The following is a 19823-nucleotide window of genomic DNA, read 5'->3' as shown; positions in this document are numbered from 1 at the left end:
AGCCTATCAGACACCTCTAGCCCATCAATCACAAGTCACTCCACCAATCACAACATGCGTCCACTTCCACGGTCACAATCACCCATTGATTAATTGTCACACACCCTCAGCCCCATTACACACAGGCTCATCCAGTCAGTGCTTCACGCTGACCTTCTCCAGCCTGATCACGACTCTCAGAAGAGTACAAACTCAAGACTCTTCAGTCTCTCATTCACCTTTTGTTTAACAATTTCATTTTCTGCTAAATTTTGACCCTCTGTTTGCCTTTTGTTGTTCTTGTTTCTGTTAGTGACCTGATGCCTCTTGATGATCTGGGGATATCAAAGAGTTGAGACCTGTCTGTTCAGATTAACTGTTAATTAAGCTGTAATTCATTTATAGTTCATTTTAATTAAATGTTTCATTTTACTTCAGAACCTTTGCTACTATTTTATTATTTTATTACATTTTTTCATTTTCTACTTGCTTCTACAAAATTACACTAAAGCACTTTGTAGTGCTTGATTTTAAATGCTATACAAATACATTTGTCTTCCTCTCTTAACGGGCACATCAAGATGCATATCAAAAGTTCAGGAACGTCACGGTGGTCGTTATCATTCCTCTTAGATCTTTTCATGAGGAATTTTTAAGGAAAGACCATTTTCCAATTGTAGGCTACAGTTATTTGATTTAATTATTTGTGTATTTCAAACTAATTTAAATTTGCCGATGCAACTGGAGTTTAAAAGTTATTTTATATGTATTTCATTAGTTCAACACTGTAATATTCTTTATATGAAGTGATATATACGTATTATTGTCTGCTGCGCAGTAAACACGACATTTTATTGGAACACAACGCACTAAGCTACTATTACTTTTGCAGGTTTCCATGATAGAAGTTCAAAGTGGTTGGCATCCCAGAGGCATTATCCAAATGAGATCAGCAAAACATTGCAGAACTGATATTAACCTTTTAATCACAAGAAGGCTGTCAAGATTTAATCTGCTGCTCGTTTGCTCAGCAGCCACGGCGCGGTCAGTCATGTTGGGTGTAGCCTACCTCGAATATCTGTCCGAGTTGGTAGGCGGGGTCGGTAACAAGTCTTGTCTTCTTGAAGGAACAGTGCGAGAAGTAAGAACGGTTTACCATTATACTGGGCTTATTTACAGCGCTCAGGTTTATCTCCACGGACGCCTGGGGATACGGAATGCGTTAGTCTGTCAAAACTCATTTTCCTATGAAGTCGATTGGAAGTGTGACCAACTTTCAGAGGAACAATTTACCTGTCAGTAAGCGACAAGGGATTAATTTAATCTCACAGGATCATACGTTTTCTCTGATCTCGCTGGAGGTTCACGTTTGCATAATTTTATTTTGCTGCAGACAAGGAACAACTAACAACCTTTAGTAAGCGGTAGAAAGAAACAGTTCAATGGGTTTTCATCTAGGTTATATCAAAAAGGACATTGCATGATTATAACAATTGCTAACTAATTACAATTAACATTCAATACTGTAATTGAACAAAAAATGACGACAGTCAAAGTTTTAAGTTGTTTCTTCGCTTGCTTGGTGGGACAATTTATCTTAGCCTGCGCTCAAATCAATGACACCAGTCAGATGGAGCCTCACATAACGACATATAACGTCTCCGTGGCACGACGACCAAGGGAGCCCCCGCCTATGTGTAAAAGACCCACAGAGATCATAGATACCTTCAAGTACATCAACACGGTAGTTTCGTGCTTCGTGTTTGTCATCGGGATTATTGGAAACTCGACTCTGCTGAGGATCATTTATAACAACAAGTGCATGAGGAACGGGCCCAACCTCCTTATTGCGAGTCTCGCGCTCGGAGACCTGCTGCATATTGTAATAGATATTCCTGTCAGTACGTACAAGGTAAGTAATACCACTAAAGATGAAATATAAAAGTTGTTAATTTTGCATATAGGATTATAAAAATGTAATATAAATTAGTTTCATTTGTTCATTTATGTTTTCATTCATTGTTTTAATGATTGTAAAATCTGAATCTAAACACCTACTGACCTTCTCTTCATTTATCTTTGTACAACATATTTTGCCCGTGTAGACTGAGGCCGTAGTCTAGGCGCAGTATTAGTTTATACCATTTTAAAAATCACTTTTAAAAATCTGATTTTTATATCTTATGGTTCACACAGCACCAATTGTCTCTTTCAGCTTCTGGCTGAACACTGGCCCTTTGGTGTTGGACTCTGTAAACTGGTGCCTTTTGTTCAGAAGGCATCAGTTGGTATCACAGTGCTAAGCTTATGTGCATTAAGTATAGACAGGTATGACTTATTAACCTACTATTCAATATTTCTTTCCGCTGTGAGCATGTTATATCACTGGCGGGTTAGCACTGGGCATGTCCGACTTGCTATAACACTGATCCTGTTTTAGGATTCATGGATTATAGTCACTGATCGCTTCTGTGGCCAGCAATACACCAAACACGTAGTGTAAGCTGAACCGCTTCGTCTGAAGCCTTCAGGAAGCGAAGGCTAACTGAAGATGCTCACACCAGCACTCCTGTCTCCTCTCCCGAGGTACCGGGCCGTGGCGTCCTGGAGTCGGATCAAAGGGATGGGCGTGTCCAGGTGCACGGCCGTGGAGATCGTCCTCATCTGGGTGCTGTCTGTCACTCTGGCGGTGCCGGAGGCCATTGCCTTTGACATGATCACCATGGACTACAAAGGCGACCACCTGAGGGTCTGCCTGCTGCTTCCAGTGCAAAACAGCCCCTTCATGCAGGTGAACGCGTGCTTAGCGAACAGATGTTGATCAGAGGTCAGATGTCGATCAGAGATTTTAATGCTGATCAGAGGTCAGATGTCAATCAGAGATTTATTGCTGATCAGAGGTCAGATGTCAATCAGAGATTTAATGCTGATCAGAGGTCAGATGTTGATCAGAGATTTAATGCTGATCAGAGATCCAATGTTAGTCAGATGTCCAATGTTGAGCAGAAGATTGATGCTGATGAGAGGTCAGAGGTCAGCCGATAATCTGGGTTACCTCAAAAATTGACAGGGCCACATGTAAATGCGTTTTGCACACTGAAATCAAAATGGGTCCAAGCAGTCCCCACAGTGTAAAGTCCAGTTCAATGGGATGCTCATATCAGAGCTACATGCTTGTCCGTTGCTTCCATAAGTGAAAAACTCCTTTAATTATGCTGTTGTGCTCCACCATAATGTAATTCTGTAGTTAATGTAATATTGCATGAATGCCCCTTTAATATGTCGTGTTTGTATTTCATCAGTTTTATAAGGTGGCGAAGGACTGGTGGTTGTTCTGCTTTTACTTTTGCATGCCGCTGGCCTGCACCACCATCTTCTACTCCCTCATGACATGTGAAATGCTGAGAAAAAACAACGGGGCGAAGATGGCTCTGAGCGACCACTTGAAACAGGTTGACCAAACTGTTGACCAAAGCTCGATTCAAATCGAATTCGTATCTAACCAAACTCGAGCAAACGTCATGACGGTTCATGCTGTTTATCTGATCTCAAGCTTGAGATTTGGTTCAAGCAGCCCCTGGCTGTGAAGCCCTGGGGCGAGGACATCCACCCAGCCTGTGCTGTTCTCCGCAGAGGCGTGAGGTGGCCAAGACGGTCTTCTGCCTGGTGCTGGTGTTCGCCCTGTGCTGGCTGCCCCTACACCTGAGTCGTATCCTCAGGAAGAAGATTTATGACGAGAAAGACCCCAACCGCTGCGAGCTCCTGAGGTAAGACATGCGCAACGAACGCCCGCCGCCCCGCGTTGAGGCGTACGGTCGCAAACAAGGCCGCACACACCGCTAACGTGAGGAGAGTGTAACTATACATGCTTTGCTGTGTTACCATACAGTCTCTTCCTGATCCTCGACTATATTGGGATCATTATGGCGTCAGTGAACTCCTGCATCAACCCGATAGCTCTATATATGGTCAGCAAGCGCTACAAGAGCTGTTTCCAGGTAAGAAGAAGGGTGACATTTGTCTTAAGTGTCCGTTTGTCTTAAGTACAGAAAGTGAGGACGTGGGAGCTATCTGAATTATCATTGGAGATAAAACCGTATCGTTTTCAAGCAAAATCCGGTTAACATCAGAACAAATTCAGCCTGCTGTATGAAGCTTAATCTCAGTTTGGTGTGTCCCAAAACAGTGAGCTCTGCACATTGCATTGTGGTATCCCGTAGCCTCCCGAGTCTGATCTGACGTGTCGATCTTTCCGCCCTCTCTGGCCTCCCTGTCCAGTCTTGCCTCGCCTGCTGGCGCCCGCCGCCGGAGGTGTTGGCTACAGACGAGAAGCGATCCTGCCTGAAGCTAAAGGATCAGAGCAGTAGCCGACTCACAAACAAGCACACGTCCACGTGAGCGCCGACCTGGGAACAGCGCGGCCCAGCCGAGCCTAGGTTCCGCAGTTCGGACTTTAAAACAGGCAACTGATTCAAGATCAGCAAACGCAGCGAGCGCACGGTGAATTGTGCGGTGACGTTGGAGCGGCGTCTTTCCTCCTGTTGCGCTACAGAGGAGTCTGGCTAGTCTGGCAGGGTTACGATGGAGCACGTAGATGATTGGTCCAAATTGCGAATTAAATCACTCGTGCTTTAGAGTTCCGTCTTGCATTGTCCACTGAATGAACCTTTATTCCATTGGTGCAAATGTCATTGCTTCATGTCCCTGTGAATTTACATGGACAAATTTGGACTTGTATATTCTTTTGGCTCACTAGGTGAATTCTTTTCCACCTATTCTTTTTTTTCAGCTGCGGGGAGTGAGAGCCCTTATTGTATTGTGGAAGTCATAACTGAATGCTTTTGTGTGCATTATGCTTTTTGGTCCGTATAAAGCTCAAAGACCCGAATGTAATGGTGCGATTATGTTAAACGTTTCACATCTGCCCTTAAAAGCCCTGAAGAAGTGCCTGCTTTTGGGAAATCACTACAATGTCTGGTGTGTTCTGAAACTGCTTATCCAAAGATGATTCTTGAGTTTATTCTGGGGGCTTAATCATTAATCTCCTTTCTAACTACATATTACTATTTACATTTATATAATGTCCCAGCAAATTAGAATGTATTTTGCCTGAGTGGCTATAAAATGATTTGTACAGGGTCAGAACTTCTTTGAGTGTTGAGCTGTGGCAAAGCAAACGTCCAGGTAAGGGGAATGCCTGTGATGTGAACTGAGCAATATACTGTATCTTATAGTACTCTAAATGTAGATGTTTTGTTTTTTAGTTTTTATCGTTTTAAGCCCTTAATATGTATTATAAGAAGCATGCAAAAATGTGTTTCAATCTGCGTTGAGAACTGGACAGTTTTATCAGGTTGGCAGGTGCCTGTGCACCAGTGTCATTTACTTTCTATGACTGATTTTCAGAACACGTTGAGTTGAGCAGCATATGGTGCTATTCCTATTCCATTTTGTTTATTACACGCCTACTCTGGGGTTCCAGAAAGCCCTTCTTGTGTTTATATATAATACATACCATGTTTTATATATTTGTTTGATATTTTTGCTAATACAGAACATAAAAGGAACAGTTTCCTTTCTGTGTTTTATGCATTTGATTTGGTGTTAATCCGAATGTGGAACAACTTGATCACATTTGAATAATAATACTTTACTTACAAATCTCTTCTCTAAATGTCAAATACGCTTACAATCATCAGTACACAGCACAACTGAATACACAGACAGTAAAGGTTCAACAGTTAGGGGAAACATCAACATGACAATGATTTTACAACTTAACACCAGCAATGAGTAATAGAGTAAATGAATCAGAAGCACGCCCGTAGGCGCTAGAGAAGAGGTGAGTCAACACCTTGATCAATCAGATCTCAGGTAGCAGTGTTATATCTTACATCTTAAATTCCATTTGGACAAATAAGCAGAACGAGAAGAATCGGTGCGAGGTGGTTTAAGGCTGTCAGAGCCCACCGAATCACCCAGAGTCAGTCCCAAACCCATTTAGCTCATATTACTTGCATGAACTGCACTCTGGGTAATGCATTTTTGTGGGTTAGCTATCTGACTCTATAAAGCTGCTTCGGGGAGCATATTGGAGTCACTGTTGCTTTTGATTTATGAGCTTTGAACTGGAGCTTTCAACCTCCCCCTTGTTTATGGCTAATAAAGATAACTCGCGCTGAATAGTACAAACTGGGTTACGACCGGAATACACACAGAGGACTCGTGGGCTGCACGCCGTGACCGAGCATGTTATGTTACAGTGGTGCTGTACTAAAGCCAATCGGCCTCGATCACACTATTGGCTATATCAGTGCCCCGTCTCATGCCCGAGTCACATGACTACCCGGAGGCGGTGAGAGGACACTGCCTCCTCTAACGACGCCCGCTGTCCCTCTTTCTCTCAGCAATCGTCATGCACGCTGCATTAATGTCGTGAAAGGTCCCTTCTGTGTCTGCAGGGGTGTGAGCCCCTGCCCCCGCGCGCACTCCCTCGAGGGCTGTGAAATCAGCAACAACGGCAGCACTGACCGCGCCGGCAGCACGCTCGCGACCTGACGTAACCTGTCCTCTCCTTTGATCTGCGACCTCTGGCCAATCAGGGCGGCCCCCTCCCAAGCGCGAACGACCAATCGGATTCATTCCTGGGTGCCGTCAGCCGTGGCAGCAGCGACAAAAGGGTTGCGGGTTCATCAAAGTGCTTTTACGGTATGTTTGATTGCCGTCTCTGTTTATAAACATGATTTTGTCTTGTTGGGTGAAGGAGTGTTTTCAAATGTGTACTACGGATCATAGTGTTGTGCAATTATAAAGACTGTTACTGTATGTATACATGTGGTTCATTTCTGTCTCCTAATGCTCTTAAAAAGGTTCTCTTTAGTTCTTTTTTTCCTCAAATGCCACTCAAAAATGTCAAAAATTCAAACCGCATGGTGCCTTTCAGCTTCAAAGCGGTTCCGTGGGTGAAAATCCTCTGTTGCCGCCTCGGTTTAAGCCTCTCGGCGAAGAACACCCCACAAAAATAGTTGGTACGGATATACGGGCGAGCGTCCGAATCTCATGGGTTTGGACGGCTGTTATCTGCGACCTCCAAACTTCCCACAGCTCTCCTCCATTTAAGACAAATCCGCTCCATGTGTGACCACAAAGCCCATCTCCACCACCCCACCATCTCCGGCTGTCCAAAGCTGCGGCCTAGGATTCAGTATTATCCCGCACTCTGTGCTCTTTGGACCGTTTGTGTTACTGACTTGTGTACCACGGCTGATTATGCAGAACCCGAAGACCCAACATGTACCGTCGTTACCAGATGCCCCTCGGAGGCCTGGCCCGGTCAAAACAATTTCCTCTGGTATAATTGTAATGCTCTTTGACATCCTGTCTATAATTCTGCGGAGCCTTCTCCAATCGTGCAATGTCCTGGGGCTGATTAAAAAGTTTCAGTGGTGAAATGTGTTGGGCCCCCTCCTCCCACAGGTCACCTTACCCGTCCGGTATCATTCAGAACAACAGTCCACGAGAGGAAGTTCACTAACTTACACATGGCTTAAGTTTCGAGAGGGGAGTGAAAATAGGCACACTCATACTTTTTGGGTTTAGTAGCTCAGATTCGTTGGAAGGGAAATAAATATTGAAATAATCAAAAGAGCAGTGCTGGGAAGGGAGGCCAGGGAAGACTCGGTCTGCACTCCCCCTCTCCTCTCGTCCCACAGAGGGTGAAGAGACGTGGTGTTCTTCCTCAGTTCATCATCAGTTTGTCAGATACAAAACCCGCCTGGATAGGTAGGCCACAGCTGCTCGCTCGTCTTATGGTCCCGTTTCAAAATCAGCAGCTGAAATAAATGTTTTAAAGCACAGCCTGGAAGAATAGATGGGTTTATTATTGCCGTTTTAAATTGGGGCGGCTGCTCTGTGTCGCACGTTCGCTCCAATTCGCTTCACTTTTCCGTTTTTTTTTTTTTATTCATCTCTGCCGAGTGCGAAGGGCTTGGGGAGAGGGGAAGAGCTTTGATATCCATTTCATTTCAGTTCATTAAAGTCTCTTTAATGCCTACAGTGGTTGAAAAATGGGGGAAGAGTCCCCTCCCCCGCTCCCTCAGGACTGAAGGAGTGGGACTTTCTGCAGGGAAAGAGTCCCGCTTATATAAGGTGTCTGGGAGGAAAATGCCTTCAGGACATTGAAGCATCATGGATTGTTTGCTTAGGTATATTTTTTGATAATGAACTGAATATTTTTGTGGAATCCAAATAAATATTAGCAGGTGCTGAGATGACACTCCTAACAGTTACACACAGAGAACACAGACCGCAGTACCTATTTCATTAGGATACACAGGGTTCAGTTTATGCTCAAAACTCATTACAGTAAGATTAGAATCAACAGTTTTTATTTGATGTGGGCTGGGTCCAGGTACACACTTTAACAATCGGTAAATATAAAATCCTCTACACAAACACAAATGTGTCATGTGTCAGTTGTGAAATGAGGACTTTTTACATAGCCTATAGAAAGAATTACGTATAACTGTTGGCCATAAGGACTGTGGTCTAGTAAAGAAATTGCAAGCGATAAAACTGGCCCTGTTCCTTTAGTGTGCCCTCGTACATAATAGTGAAGAAATGCATTGTTTGGCGTTCTCCATTGAAACAGCTCCTTTGATACTCTGACCCCCTTTCTGTCAGAAAGAAAACAGCATGACAGACTCTGCCAGGCTAAAGTATTTACAGGTGGACGTAAGAAAATGGAAAACCACCGTATGCTTCAAATGTGGCCAAATGTCTGATCTACTGATCTCCTGCCACCTAGGACTACAGTGAAAGCCCAAAAACAACCCCACTAATGCACTTGAATTTAAATTGAAGTTCACAAAATGAAGATTTTTAATCTCTTTCTCTCGGGCCCCGTTCAGCTAGTCCTCACGGCTCTCGAGAAAACGACTGTCCAATCTAGAACACGCAGAACATCTGGCAGTGAGGAAGAATGGCAACCATTTTGATTTGACCGGAGAAGCAGGCATGAGCAAAACAGGAAGGCTGAGTGGAGGAGGTGTGAGGAGGTGTGAGGGGGGGGCACGGGGAAGGCAGAGAGTGGAGGGCCAGCTCAGAAACGAAGGAAGCCCCAGACCAGGACGGGTACAGCCAGGCACACCTCATGTCCGTAGATACTAGCGGGCATCTCGTCAGGAGCCTTGGGGGCAGTGCGTTGGCAGCAGATGTAACAGTGGGCAATCAACAAGTTTCCCTTCCAGCAGGCCCAGACAGAAGATACGTCCCCTTCCCAGTGTTGTCACTGCTGAGTGTTAACCACAAGGTGCTGAGCTTTCCTTCACAGAAGGCGGGAAATCAAACAGGCGTTCCAAATATGCATAATGCATCGGAAGCAGCCACTGGGTGTCGGCAGAGAGGCGATTACTGAGCGTGCTCTCTGGTGCCCCTGGGCATGTCACCAAGCTATTTGAATATGCTCTTTGCACCGTTCTGCCTGTTAACAAGCAGCAGAGTTATCTCAGTTCCCCTGTGGTGAGGCCTGTGCGCATGGTTGCCATAGGTGCTCAGGCCCTAGCCTGTCTGTTTCAATGGTAGGCTGAAAGCAGAAGTGGGTGTGGCCTCCACAACAAAAGCCCTCCCACCCAGCCAGCCTGGAGAGGAACAGAAGGAGGAACTCACCTTACAACACAAACAGCCATTACCCGTCTCAGCAGAACACCACCAACCGGGGGGGGATGGGAGACGAGATCTGTGGCCACAAGCTTTAAGGTATGTAAGCGCCTCAAGGGATCCAGGCTCGGGGACACGGGACAAAACGTCCGAGTGTGAATGCGAACGCACGGCTACACGGAGGCGTCTCGTGACAGGGCCAAGAAGACCAGGCGGAGGAGAAAGTGAAAGTAGCACAAAGTTGGCGGTTGACGGGAAGACATGTCGGGGCTGTCAGTTCCCTTTCCGACGCCGAACCCATAACAGCCTTCGGCGGTTAATGAACGGCCGTGGTCCTTTTATTTATTTATTTTTGTTGCCGTGACGAGTGTGAGCAGAGCAAGGTGCAAACAAAATGGTGATTAAAGGGCTGGACATGCTGTTAAGGGCCTTTCATCGTGCGAAGGAATGAGGCTTACAGGTGCAGGGTTTATATGGTAGGATTCAACAGTCAAGGATGTTCAGTTGGGATGATTACTTATAATCAAGTTTAATTGTTAGTGAGTGACTTGGTGTTGTATGGCACTCCTAGCATACAGACAGAAATGAGTGGAGTAGTTTCAGCTGCATCAAATGAAACGATGCTCTCTACCTGTGTGCAAGCGAGCGTGGTGTTAATGCCGTCATTTGCCTGCAGGTAAATTGAATTCTTGTAAGTTCTAGAGGTAAAGAGGCGTTTACAATGTACGAGACTGTAAACCCCATACCACAGTGACAAAACCAAATTAAATCATCTTGTTGGCACAATGACTCGCCCGCAATGGAGAGGAGAACATGAGCGGCCTAACTGCACAGTTCCTGGAGGGCCCCATCACATGATGATAACAGAGTGACCAGAGCGTTGGGCGGCCATGGGCCTGTGTGCAGGCAGTGAGGCACCAGGCTTTAACGTCCTGCACAGGATGTTCATCTGATAGGCCCAGGCTGACCACAAAGATGGCAGAGAGCAGAGTACTGTCCCGTTGGCCTGTTTGTTCGACCTGACTGGAGCGATGCAGAGGAGGATGATGGGTGTGTTTGTGGGCGGGGTGAGTTGTGTGTGTGTGGGTGGGTGGGTGTGTTGTTACTCTGTATAACAATGCATATTGTGATAGGCTGGAGAAGTTTGCATTGTGCAGTGAGTCTGACTGACTTAAGACTTCTAAAAACCATGTTGGAGGCAGATTTCTGCAAACGCTGTTGCCGGGATTTGCATAAGGGAGGCGTCATCTTATGGACGTGCCAAAGTCTCTGTGGTGCCGTTTAATCACGTGCCGCTTCATAAAGTCCTGCGTGCTGCAGTCAACATGGGCAAAAGCTTTTAATGCAGCTTCTTGAACGCTATCGTGGGCCAAAACAGGACGGCAAGCAGCGGCAACAAATGTCGTTTTATCTCGTCACGCGACGCGTCTCGACCACGGCCGCAGTAAGGGCCTTGCTGGGCTCTCCCGCGCCTACGGGATGGGTTAATCGTTAACGCGAGAGCGACGGGTCGTGGGAATGGTTCCGCGGCTGCCTGGCCGTGTCTCCGAGCGCTCGACGCAGGGCCTGGTGAGCTTCCACTGCACCTCGACCCTGAGACCCGCCTCCCATGTGTCTGTTCCGCTCCCCTCCCCCAGCGAGTTCCACCAGGCAGCCCCTGTGTGTGTGTGTGTGTGTGTGTAGGAAGGTGGGGGGGGGGCTCTTTGTGTGAACCAGAACTGCAAAGATGTGCGACGCAAAGGAATGAGACAAAAAAAGACAAACCGGACCTGTGGTGTTCGTGGTCATGAGCAGAAGTGAACATTGTGAAGACATCTAAGACTGCACACACCAGATCTGCTGGAAGGTTTAAATCTGTTGCTTTGAGGCCTTTCTGAATTGAGAAATGAAGCATACAGCACATGCCCTAGTATTCAGATCAGAGCAGGCGGCTGCTTCAGATCCCAGATGTCATTTTTGGGCAGAAAAAAGAAATAGTGTTGTTTCTTGGCGGACCTTGGCAGAAATGTTTAAGATATATTAAAGTAGAGAACTTTTTCATAATGCTGTTAATGGAAAATGAGAATGGTTTGAAGAAACAGTTCCCCTGTTAGCAGAGTGGGGTTGCATGATGTGGTTCCTAATCAAGGGGGAAAATGTTTGCCAACAGAATTAGTAATTCTATAGAATTAGGTGGCTTGAGGAAACGGTTGTGGGGATGTTCAGTCCTACCAACAGACTCATGGAGCAGATAACTCCACTTTTGACTTGCCTTGTTTTTTGACTGCTGAATTTGTCTTTTTTTTCCTTTTTCTACATGCATTTTGTACACGTTTGTTTCCTATTATGTATTTATGAGTTTAGAACTTGGAGCTAAAAGCTCTAAACTTGATCAAAGTTCAGGTTATAAGACAAAAACTGAAGATAATGTAAACAATCTGCTGAAGAGCTGTTGTTCAGGAGGCAAAACTCGGCGCTTACAACAACAAAACGGTTTGCACCAGCGGTTAGCACACGAAACTGGCCATCAAGAGAAGCACTGCTGTCTCTTTCATTTCCTGACACAGGACGAGCGAAGACCGATCATTTTCCCTCGGTGACACACCGCAGAGAAGACATCACACAACTTTCAAACTCAAGAAATACATATTTACAGCGCGGTGAACCTTCCTCGCCGAGCACAAGCAGGTGTGCTGTCTGCTGAAGGACAGAAACGCAACCCCGGGGAGTTGAAATGCCTCGAAGCCCAAGGTGCCTGCAGCTGTCCAGGTGTGCCTCACTGTAGTCCGGTTGTCAAGGTGCTGTCACCATGCTTACGTCCTGTAATATGACACCAAAGGAGGGAGTGGTGAAGTATGGGGGGGAGGGGGAATGGGTGTGAGAGAGAGAGAGAAAGAGAGAGCAATTTTCATAGGACAACAGTATTACTTCAGTAGGCTCAAACTGGCTTTTCTGGTATAACCCAAAACATTTACTGATTCACTGGGCTTTCCAGACAGTTGCAAACATACAAACAGCGACAGAGAGAGCACAGGCAGTATGGCGACCTCGTAGCCAGCTAAAGGCCCTGGTCATCCACACCTACTGCTGAAGCCGCTGACTCTACTGCAGGTAACGCTGATGTTTACCGACCCGACTCCCATCTACTTCTCCCCTGGAGCTTCTGCGTTGCCTTTGTGTGTCGTTTCTCAACTTTGAGGATATTGCCGCATGAATCGAGCATGAACGAGGCCCGTTTCCTTTGGTGGATATTGTCATTTATAATCAAAATGCGTAGCATGTCGCTAAGCAGGTTCATCTGAACAGTACGCAATGACGTTAAAAACAACTATTATGCAACTCCTATGGTGATACGCTATTTTTGTTTTGGTGTTTTATATACTGGTTATATGAGAATATACTGACTAAATGTGTTTTGTTGTTTTCCATGCCTGACATAATAGACATTGTTTATTTTAACTACTGCTGAGTGCGCCACAAAGAAGCGATTACATGTCCATGCAGTGAACCACTGGATTCGTGGCAGGCACAAACTCTCCGAGGCCCTGAATGAAACGCTCACCCTTTTATATACAACGGCTGGCGAGATAAAGGATCATCAAAAAAGCGAGGAGGAGGAGAGCTGAGAGAGGGGGAGGAGAAGAGAAAAACATGAAGCAGAAATCTAGTTGTAGATGCAGTTACACCCGAATTACTCTGTGATGTGTCCCCTGAGCTCTGTCCAGCTGATGGGTGTATGTTCTGTGGGCCTCTGGTTTGGTTACGTCTCCTCTGCTGGGACTGCTGGTCAGCCTCTCGGCCATTCCACCGCACCAGCTGCTGCCGCCTCAACCCACTCTCGCCTGCCCTGACGTCAACGACACACTTCCTTCCTGTTTCGTGCATGGTGTGTCTACAAAGAGAGATAAGGGAGGCCAGAGAGAGCAGACATGGAGCGAGCGAGAACACGGTGTTTACAGAGCGCGACAGAAGCACAGCCAACGTAGCACGGCGGCGGGCCGGACGGGGAGCGGAAAGCGAACGCGAAACGCCCGGGCGGGACGCCCCCCCCCCCCCCCCCCCCCCCACGCCTTCTCCCTGACGGTTAGAGGGAGTATGTAGAAACCGATGATGGAGCTCACAGAAAACAAAAGTGCCATCTCTCCTCGCTGGCTTACGTAACGGGGCTCTGCGGCGGTGCTAACCTGCGGTGCTCCTCTTTTACAGACCCACTGCTCTGCACCTGCCACGCCGTCGGATACTTCGGTCTGCCGGCGCTGAAGCGAAGACTCGCGGAGCCCTTCTCTCCTGGTTATTTTAGCATGGCCCGTCAGGCTGACTGCACGTTCCTGGGCATAAGGGCTGCCAGTTGAAGCAGGCCTGTTTTGGAAGGGTAGCTAACTGGTCTCTGGCCTGTGAAGGCCTGCTGTGATGACAGCGTAGAGGCTGCCCCACGTGTTCAGCATGGCCACGGCAGTGCAGCAGGCCGAGAGCGCTTGGGAGGGCGCCGGCGAGCACGACGACGACGGTTTACAGGTGAGCCGTGATCGCGCCGGTTCTCTTTGAGGCTTGGGTACTTTGAAAAGTTACTAAAAGCAGGTTTGACTGAAATATGTAAATAATTGGGGAGGGGTGGGAATGTTAAAAGCCCATTTCAGTTAATTATCTGTATGATGGTGTACTGTGACCTTGAATCACTCAGCCAACTCCTTTTATGGAACAAGCTAATGTTGCCAAGAGGGGAAAAGGGAAAAAAAAAAGTGATTTTCGTGCAATGCTATATCGAGAACAGTCTGACACTTCAGACACAATATTACAGCCCCCCCCCCCCCCCCCTCCCCGTGCTATGTGAAGTTGGCAGATCCATCAGCTTTTCCAGCGGTAATTGTGGAGCAAATGCCACACACCCACCTCCTCAACTACTCGGGGCTGACTTGTGAGCAGCCGCTGTCAGGTGGTCACCTGGGAACAAGTCTGGAGCAAGAGGACGTCGAGGACATGCCGCACCTGACAGGTGAACCACAGTTCTTGCTCGTCTTTCCACGGGCGTCCCGGTGTTTCGGGTTTACCAGCCTGGGTGACACTGGAGGCCCAGTCTCGGGGGCAGCTCGAGTGTGTGCGCACGTGGAACCACTATAACTAGGTCACGCTCTGGCATGCACAAGTCGCTTTATGTTTTCAGCTATGCTCTTTGTGCCAGGTGTAGGTCATTGCAGTGTCTGCAGTCATCTCGAAAACGTCCATAATTTGCACATTCCACTGCAATCAACGTTTTCCACGTTAACTTCACGCCTTCGTTTGAAGTGTAACACATACCACGACAAAGACCCAGCTGAAAATGAAGTCCCTATCTATCTTAGTGTGATTATTTGTGGGTCAGACCCAACAGAGCTCCTTGTCCAGGTCCTCACGTGTCCCTCCGTCCAGGAAGAAGCTCGCAGCACAACATTGACGTCGTTGTTGTAAAGGAAGTGAGGAGCGCAGATCTGTGTAGTCGGAGGTGTCAGAATGTAAACACTTAACCGGGTTTAAAGTACACGTCCAGCCTCCATCCAAACACAGGACCTTCCGCACATTTAAACACTGTCGTGTTTTCGGAAGTAGGTTTTTCTCGCATACAACAGACACTTTTGTGGCGGTTTGCTAACGTTAGCTGAAGTGTGTGTTTTGCATGATTGTAAACTACAGTGTAATTCTACAGTGTAATTCTAACCGAATATAGACAAATGAAGTGCATTCGCTACGTCGTTAGCGGGATATACCTTAAAATATTAATATTTGTGCGAATACGCCGCGTTTTGATGTGTAGCAAAGTGCGCCGAGAACTATTAGCTTCATAGCTGACATGCTAACGTCGGTAGCTAAGTTAACTTTGCGAGATCTTCCATGTTTTCAGGAGTGATAAACGTTTTTGTTGGCTGTATTGGAATTCACTTTGTGAGCCCTAGATTAGTAATGGCTGGTGTTTTCTACCAGTTGAAGCCAACAGCCGATGATGCTTTTTGTTTCCCGTGCAGTGGAAAGATATCACAGTGGTAATGAAGACACCATGGAGACTGTTGAAGCCACCGAAGCCTTGCTGAGTATAGACCCATCGTGTCCTTTGACTCAGGATGACAAACATTTTTGTAAGTGGGTGCTTTGTGAAGTTCTCTGTTGCAGAAGGTGTTTCCTTAAAGTTCTCCTTCAACTCCAAATTATGCAGTTTCTTGTCTTTAAGCACACCTCACAATTAATTAATTGTTAATACATATAAAAATTATAGCATCGTGTAGTGCATTGTAAATTACACTTATGTTTTAAGCTTTTACTTGTGTTAATCCTCATATTTCTTTTTTTTCTGTCTACTACTTAGCTCATATATTTTTGACGTCTCCTCTTGGAGAGGGCACCCCAGTCATGATGGATGGTATCACTGGACATCCACAGTGGGTCCAGCTTCCAAAGGTCATACCAGAAATCAAACCAAAACCTAAAAGAGGTGATCTGAAACAGACGACATACAAAGATGCAGGATCAGTGCTGTTTTTATGGTGTTAGATGTCATTAGGCTAATCTGATGCTTTGTGACTTTCAGGTAGAAAACCCAAACGACCCAGAGCGCATTCCCCGATGCCCGACATCACTGTTAAAAAGAGCAAGGACAGCAAAGGTGTGTTTTCTTATTTTATTTGAGAGAATGAAATGCAAACCTGTGTCGGATCATTTCAGATTCATCATCAACAACCATGTGTCAGTATTGGTCATCCCTTAATAGGATGCTATGTTTTACATTCCTGCAGGAAATACTTTGTACCTTTGGGAGTTCTTGATTGCTTTGCTGCAGGACAGGAATGCCTGTCCCAGGTATATCAAGTGGACCAATCGGGAAAAGGGCATATTCAAGCTTGTGGACTCAAAGGCTGTGTCACAGTTGTGGGGGAAACATAAAAACAAACCAGACATGAACTACGAGACTATGGGAAGAGCCCTCCGGTAGGTTTATTGTTATTCATCACTTGAATGAAAAGTGGGTGCAATGATAAAACTTTATTAGGTTTGTTAGTTAACAGTCATGAGTGAGGCTTTTATTTAAATTGGCCTTTTGTTTCCTTTTTAATAGATATTACTATCAGCGTGGTATCCTGAATAAAGTTGAGGGTCAGAGACTGGTGTATCAGTTTGCAACAATGCCAAAGAACATCGTTTACATAGGTGATGATGATGTTGATGGCAGCAATGGTAATGACTGCAGCATTCAAAATGAAGAGGATGACGACGACGAAGAAGACTTCTCGAGTGGCCGGTCTGTCAAAGATCTCATCTCCATGAACCGTACGCCTTCCTCGCAATCGAAACCATTTCCCACAACCAGAGCGTCCTCCCTGAACGCCAAAGGCCGCCGGGCAGCAAATGGGAACCAGCATGGCGTGGCGACACATGGCGGGGAGGCGGTGGGCACCACCAGGGCCGCCCGACCTTTGGGCCTCATTCAGCAGCAGCACCTGCCCATCGTTTCTGCCGAGATGCTGAGGAGCCTCCAGAGCGTCCAGTCCATCCAGCCGGGCCAGCACGGCTCAGTCTTCCGCACCGCCCAGCTGCTGGAGAGCCTCCGGGAGAAGCAGGTTCCCGCGGAGCTCCAGCAGGAGGCGATGGAGAGCCAGCACGGAGAAGGGCAGGAGGACTGCCAGGCCACCCAGATCGTCACGTTGCAGCTGGTCCCGTTAGCGTCCGGTGACCAAGGAATGGATGGCTCGGTGATGTCTTCCCAGTTCATCATGCAGACCATTCCCGACTCGGACGAGGTGACCCTTGTTGTGCAGAACGTTGAATTAGACGAGCCCCTGCCAGACCCTGGCCAAGAGGGACCCGCCCATTGCGAGACGGCTGCCTTGGGGTCGACTGACGAGGGCGGAGCCTCGGTGGTGACGTTCGTCGAGGGAAAGCATCAGCTCGTCTCGCAGCCTTCCGGAACCGTTATCCATTCCGTGGTCACCGCGACCGAACCGAAACTGATCTCAGGTCAGGCCGAGCCCAGAGAACTCGGCGGAACTCTCAGCAGCTCTCAGTGTGTGCAGCAGAGTGCAGATGTGGAGATGAAGGGACCCCCTGAGATGAAGATGGAGCCCCTAAGTGTTGTCATCATTAACGACTCTTGGGTGGGTTACACTTCCAACAACGGGACTCCAGAATCTTCAGGATAATCTCAGGCTGGATCTGTAACGCACCATCCTTTGTCCAGCACCGTAAAGCCTTACCCCCCCCCATGTTCCCTTGGGACTTGCACATGCACTGGAACTCTGGCACTCCTTTTCCTTTTCTTGACATTTGTTTGCACCACTTTGCCTTGCTACTATGCTATGACTTATTTTAGGTGGGCATAGGATCCTTATGCAGATTTAGTTTATTTCTAAACTTGAAACTTTCCTCACTTAAGTGCCCTAATGCATCATACTGCAATGTTATGCCTCAGGGTTGTGCTCTGACACAACTGATAATGTGTCGGTAATGTCGCCATGAAATGGAAGGCCAATCTCTCTAGAGTGATTTATCACAAATGGATTATAATATTCCTGTTTAGCCGTTAAAGCTAACTGCAGCTACTGTACGTGATCCACAAGAGAGATAGGAAGGACTTAGAGACCTCAGCTGCACAGAAAGGTTGTTTGTTGGGACGTGTGATTTTGCTATCAACCTCATTACTAAAACATGAAATTACTGCTCTTTTGTTTTCTTCTTTAGTCCATATTAGTGATGCTGAATGTCACGCGTGCCGTCTTGGTGAATTTCTTAAGGCAGCACAATCATATTGCGATTACATCATATGATTACAATCATATACACACATTGTTACAAACACCATTCGTTAAAGAGACCCTAGTCTTACCTGGACCAAATATCTAACATATCTATGCATATTAATAAGGGATGCTGTATTTTTGATGACCAAATAAATGTTGTTACTAGGAGATTTTCTGTTTTAAATTTGGTAATGCTCTGCTGATCATATTGCTTTTATCAATTATGCCTAGATGGAATTTTTGTTTTTGTTTTTTTTTTTTGGGGGGGGGGGGTGTATTTTGTTGTTTTGTGATTTGTTTTTTTTTTGTGTGTGTGTTTTCATATATATACCTGACCAATAGGCATCAAACATTCAGGTCCTGCCAGATCTACCAGTCATTTCATATTTCACTGTCTAGTATGTATTAGAACAGGCTAAGAAAAAGTTAACAATACACTGCTTCTTCTAAGTTGGGTTCAAATGATCCCTTTTGTCTGCCATCTTCAGATAAATCTTACTGGATGATGATTCATTTATATCACCCATGGCTTATGGGGTCTGTTGGGTTACCGTCTTACTGGGACACCTTTAGTTAGACGCAGGATGCGGTCTGATATGGTTTCCATAAATGTGGCCGATATTAGAATTTGAAAATAAAGTTTCGCCATATTGGACAAAATCAGAAACATTGGATGCATGAGGAACAAATGTGACTTTTGTACCTTTTTAACCCAAGGTTTTTGCTGGGCATATTTCAGCATTGTTTACCATAGCCTTTGTCTCTGTTCACGTCATCATCTTCACAGTTCAAAATGTTAGACCTAAGGTAAATAACACTGTGGAGTATCTATATATTTCCTTTCATTTTAGACATCTGACTACTTAGCTTAGTTTTCATGCTGACTGTGCAATCCATAGTGATTCTACACTTACCTTCTTAAACGAGCTGTGTATTTAAAAACAAAAAATACTCAATGAAGTGCATTTGTTGATTCTAGGCATAGCGAGCTATTACATGAACCTCAGAGAGAATAGGGACACCTGGTTTGGCTCTTGATTTCATCCTGTGTTACATGATATAGCTCTGCCAACTGTACTGGTTGAATGTGATGTGTGTTTATGGTTTTACTTTCATTTTGTGGCTCACATCACTTCTCATAATATATTAATTGAAAGAGCGTGTACAATGCGTATGAATAAGCCATAATTTTAAATGTCTGCAATGACTATATCCTTGAAAATAGCTGTCTTATTTTTCATTAATATTTGATTAATGTCAAGTTTTTTTTTATCTGAACCTATTGCTGACGTCATGGAACTTTTGCTGAAATTATTGAGTAGCTTTTTTATATCACTGTGTTTGATTTTCCTATCCATTTTATACTCCCCAAACGGTTGTCAAGTAGACAAATTTATACAACTTGTATTTATGAAATGAAATAAAATATTAATCTTCAGCGAATGCAGA

General features: G+C 45.8%; 2 protein-coding genes and 1 long non-coding RNA gene across 5 annotated transcripts; 2 read left to right on the top strand and 1 right to left on the bottom strand.

Moving 5' to 3' along the window:
- The first annotated feature begins 1025 nt into the window (after positions 1–1025).
- On the top strand, positions 1026–5459 carry LOC143484520 (endothelin receptor type B-like). The gene is made up of 7 exons (XM_076983295.1): positions 1026–1891; positions 2195–2307; positions 2566–2770; positions 3282–3431; positions 3613–3746; positions 3869–3977; positions 4258–5459. Exons 1-7 carry the CDS (start codon positions 1520–1522, stop codon positions 4375–4377), a joined length of 1203 nt encoding a protein of 400 aa, XP_076839410.1. The 5' UTR covers positions 1026–1519; the 3' UTR covers positions 4378–5459.
- Positions 5460–6552: 1093 nt separating this feature from the next.
- Positions 6553–19817, top strand: LOC143484044 (ETS-related transcription factor Elf-1-like). 3 transcript variants are annotated; one of them, XM_076982487.1, is made up of 8 exons: positions 6553–6687; positions 13822–14130; positions 14449–14608; positions 15612–15722; positions 15950–16075; positions 16172–16246; positions 16377–16569; positions 16697–19817. In XM_076982487.1, exons 2-8 carry the CDS (start codon positions 14059–14061, stop codon positions 17775–17777), a joined length of 1818 nt encoding a protein of 605 aa, XP_076838602.1. In that variant the 5' UTR covers positions 6553–6687; positions 13822–14058; the 3' UTR covers positions 17778–19817. The 3 variants fall into 3 exon arrangements, with proteins under 3 accessions (XP_076838602.1, XP_076838601.1, XP_076838603.1); XM_076982486.1 differs by lacking the exon at positions 6553–6687 and adding an exon at positions 9581–9735; XM_076982488.1 differs by lacking the exons at positions 6553–6687; positions 13822–14130; positions 14449–14608 and adding an exon at positions 14644–15194.
- On the bottom strand, positions 11606–13937 carry LOC143484045 (uncharacterized). Its single transcript, XR_013122531.1, has 2 exons — positions 13800–13937; positions 11606–12435 (listed from the first exon to the last, which is right to left on the bottom strand). It is a non-coding gene; the product is annotated as an uncharacterized LOC143484045 (long non-coding RNA).
- Positions 19818–19823: the final 6 nt, after the last annotated feature.

This window comes from Brachyhypopomus gauderio, chromosome 20 (genome assembly GCF_052324685.1).
Source record: "Brachyhypopomus gauderio isolate BG-103 chromosome 20, BGAUD_0.2, whole genome shotgun sequence".
In the NCBI taxonomy this organism is placed as follows: domain Eukaryota; kingdom Metazoa; phylum Chordata; class Actinopteri; order Gymnotiformes; family Hypopomidae; genus Brachyhypopomus; species Brachyhypopomus gauderio.
This window is presented reverse-complemented; position numbering and strand designations above follow the sequence as displayed.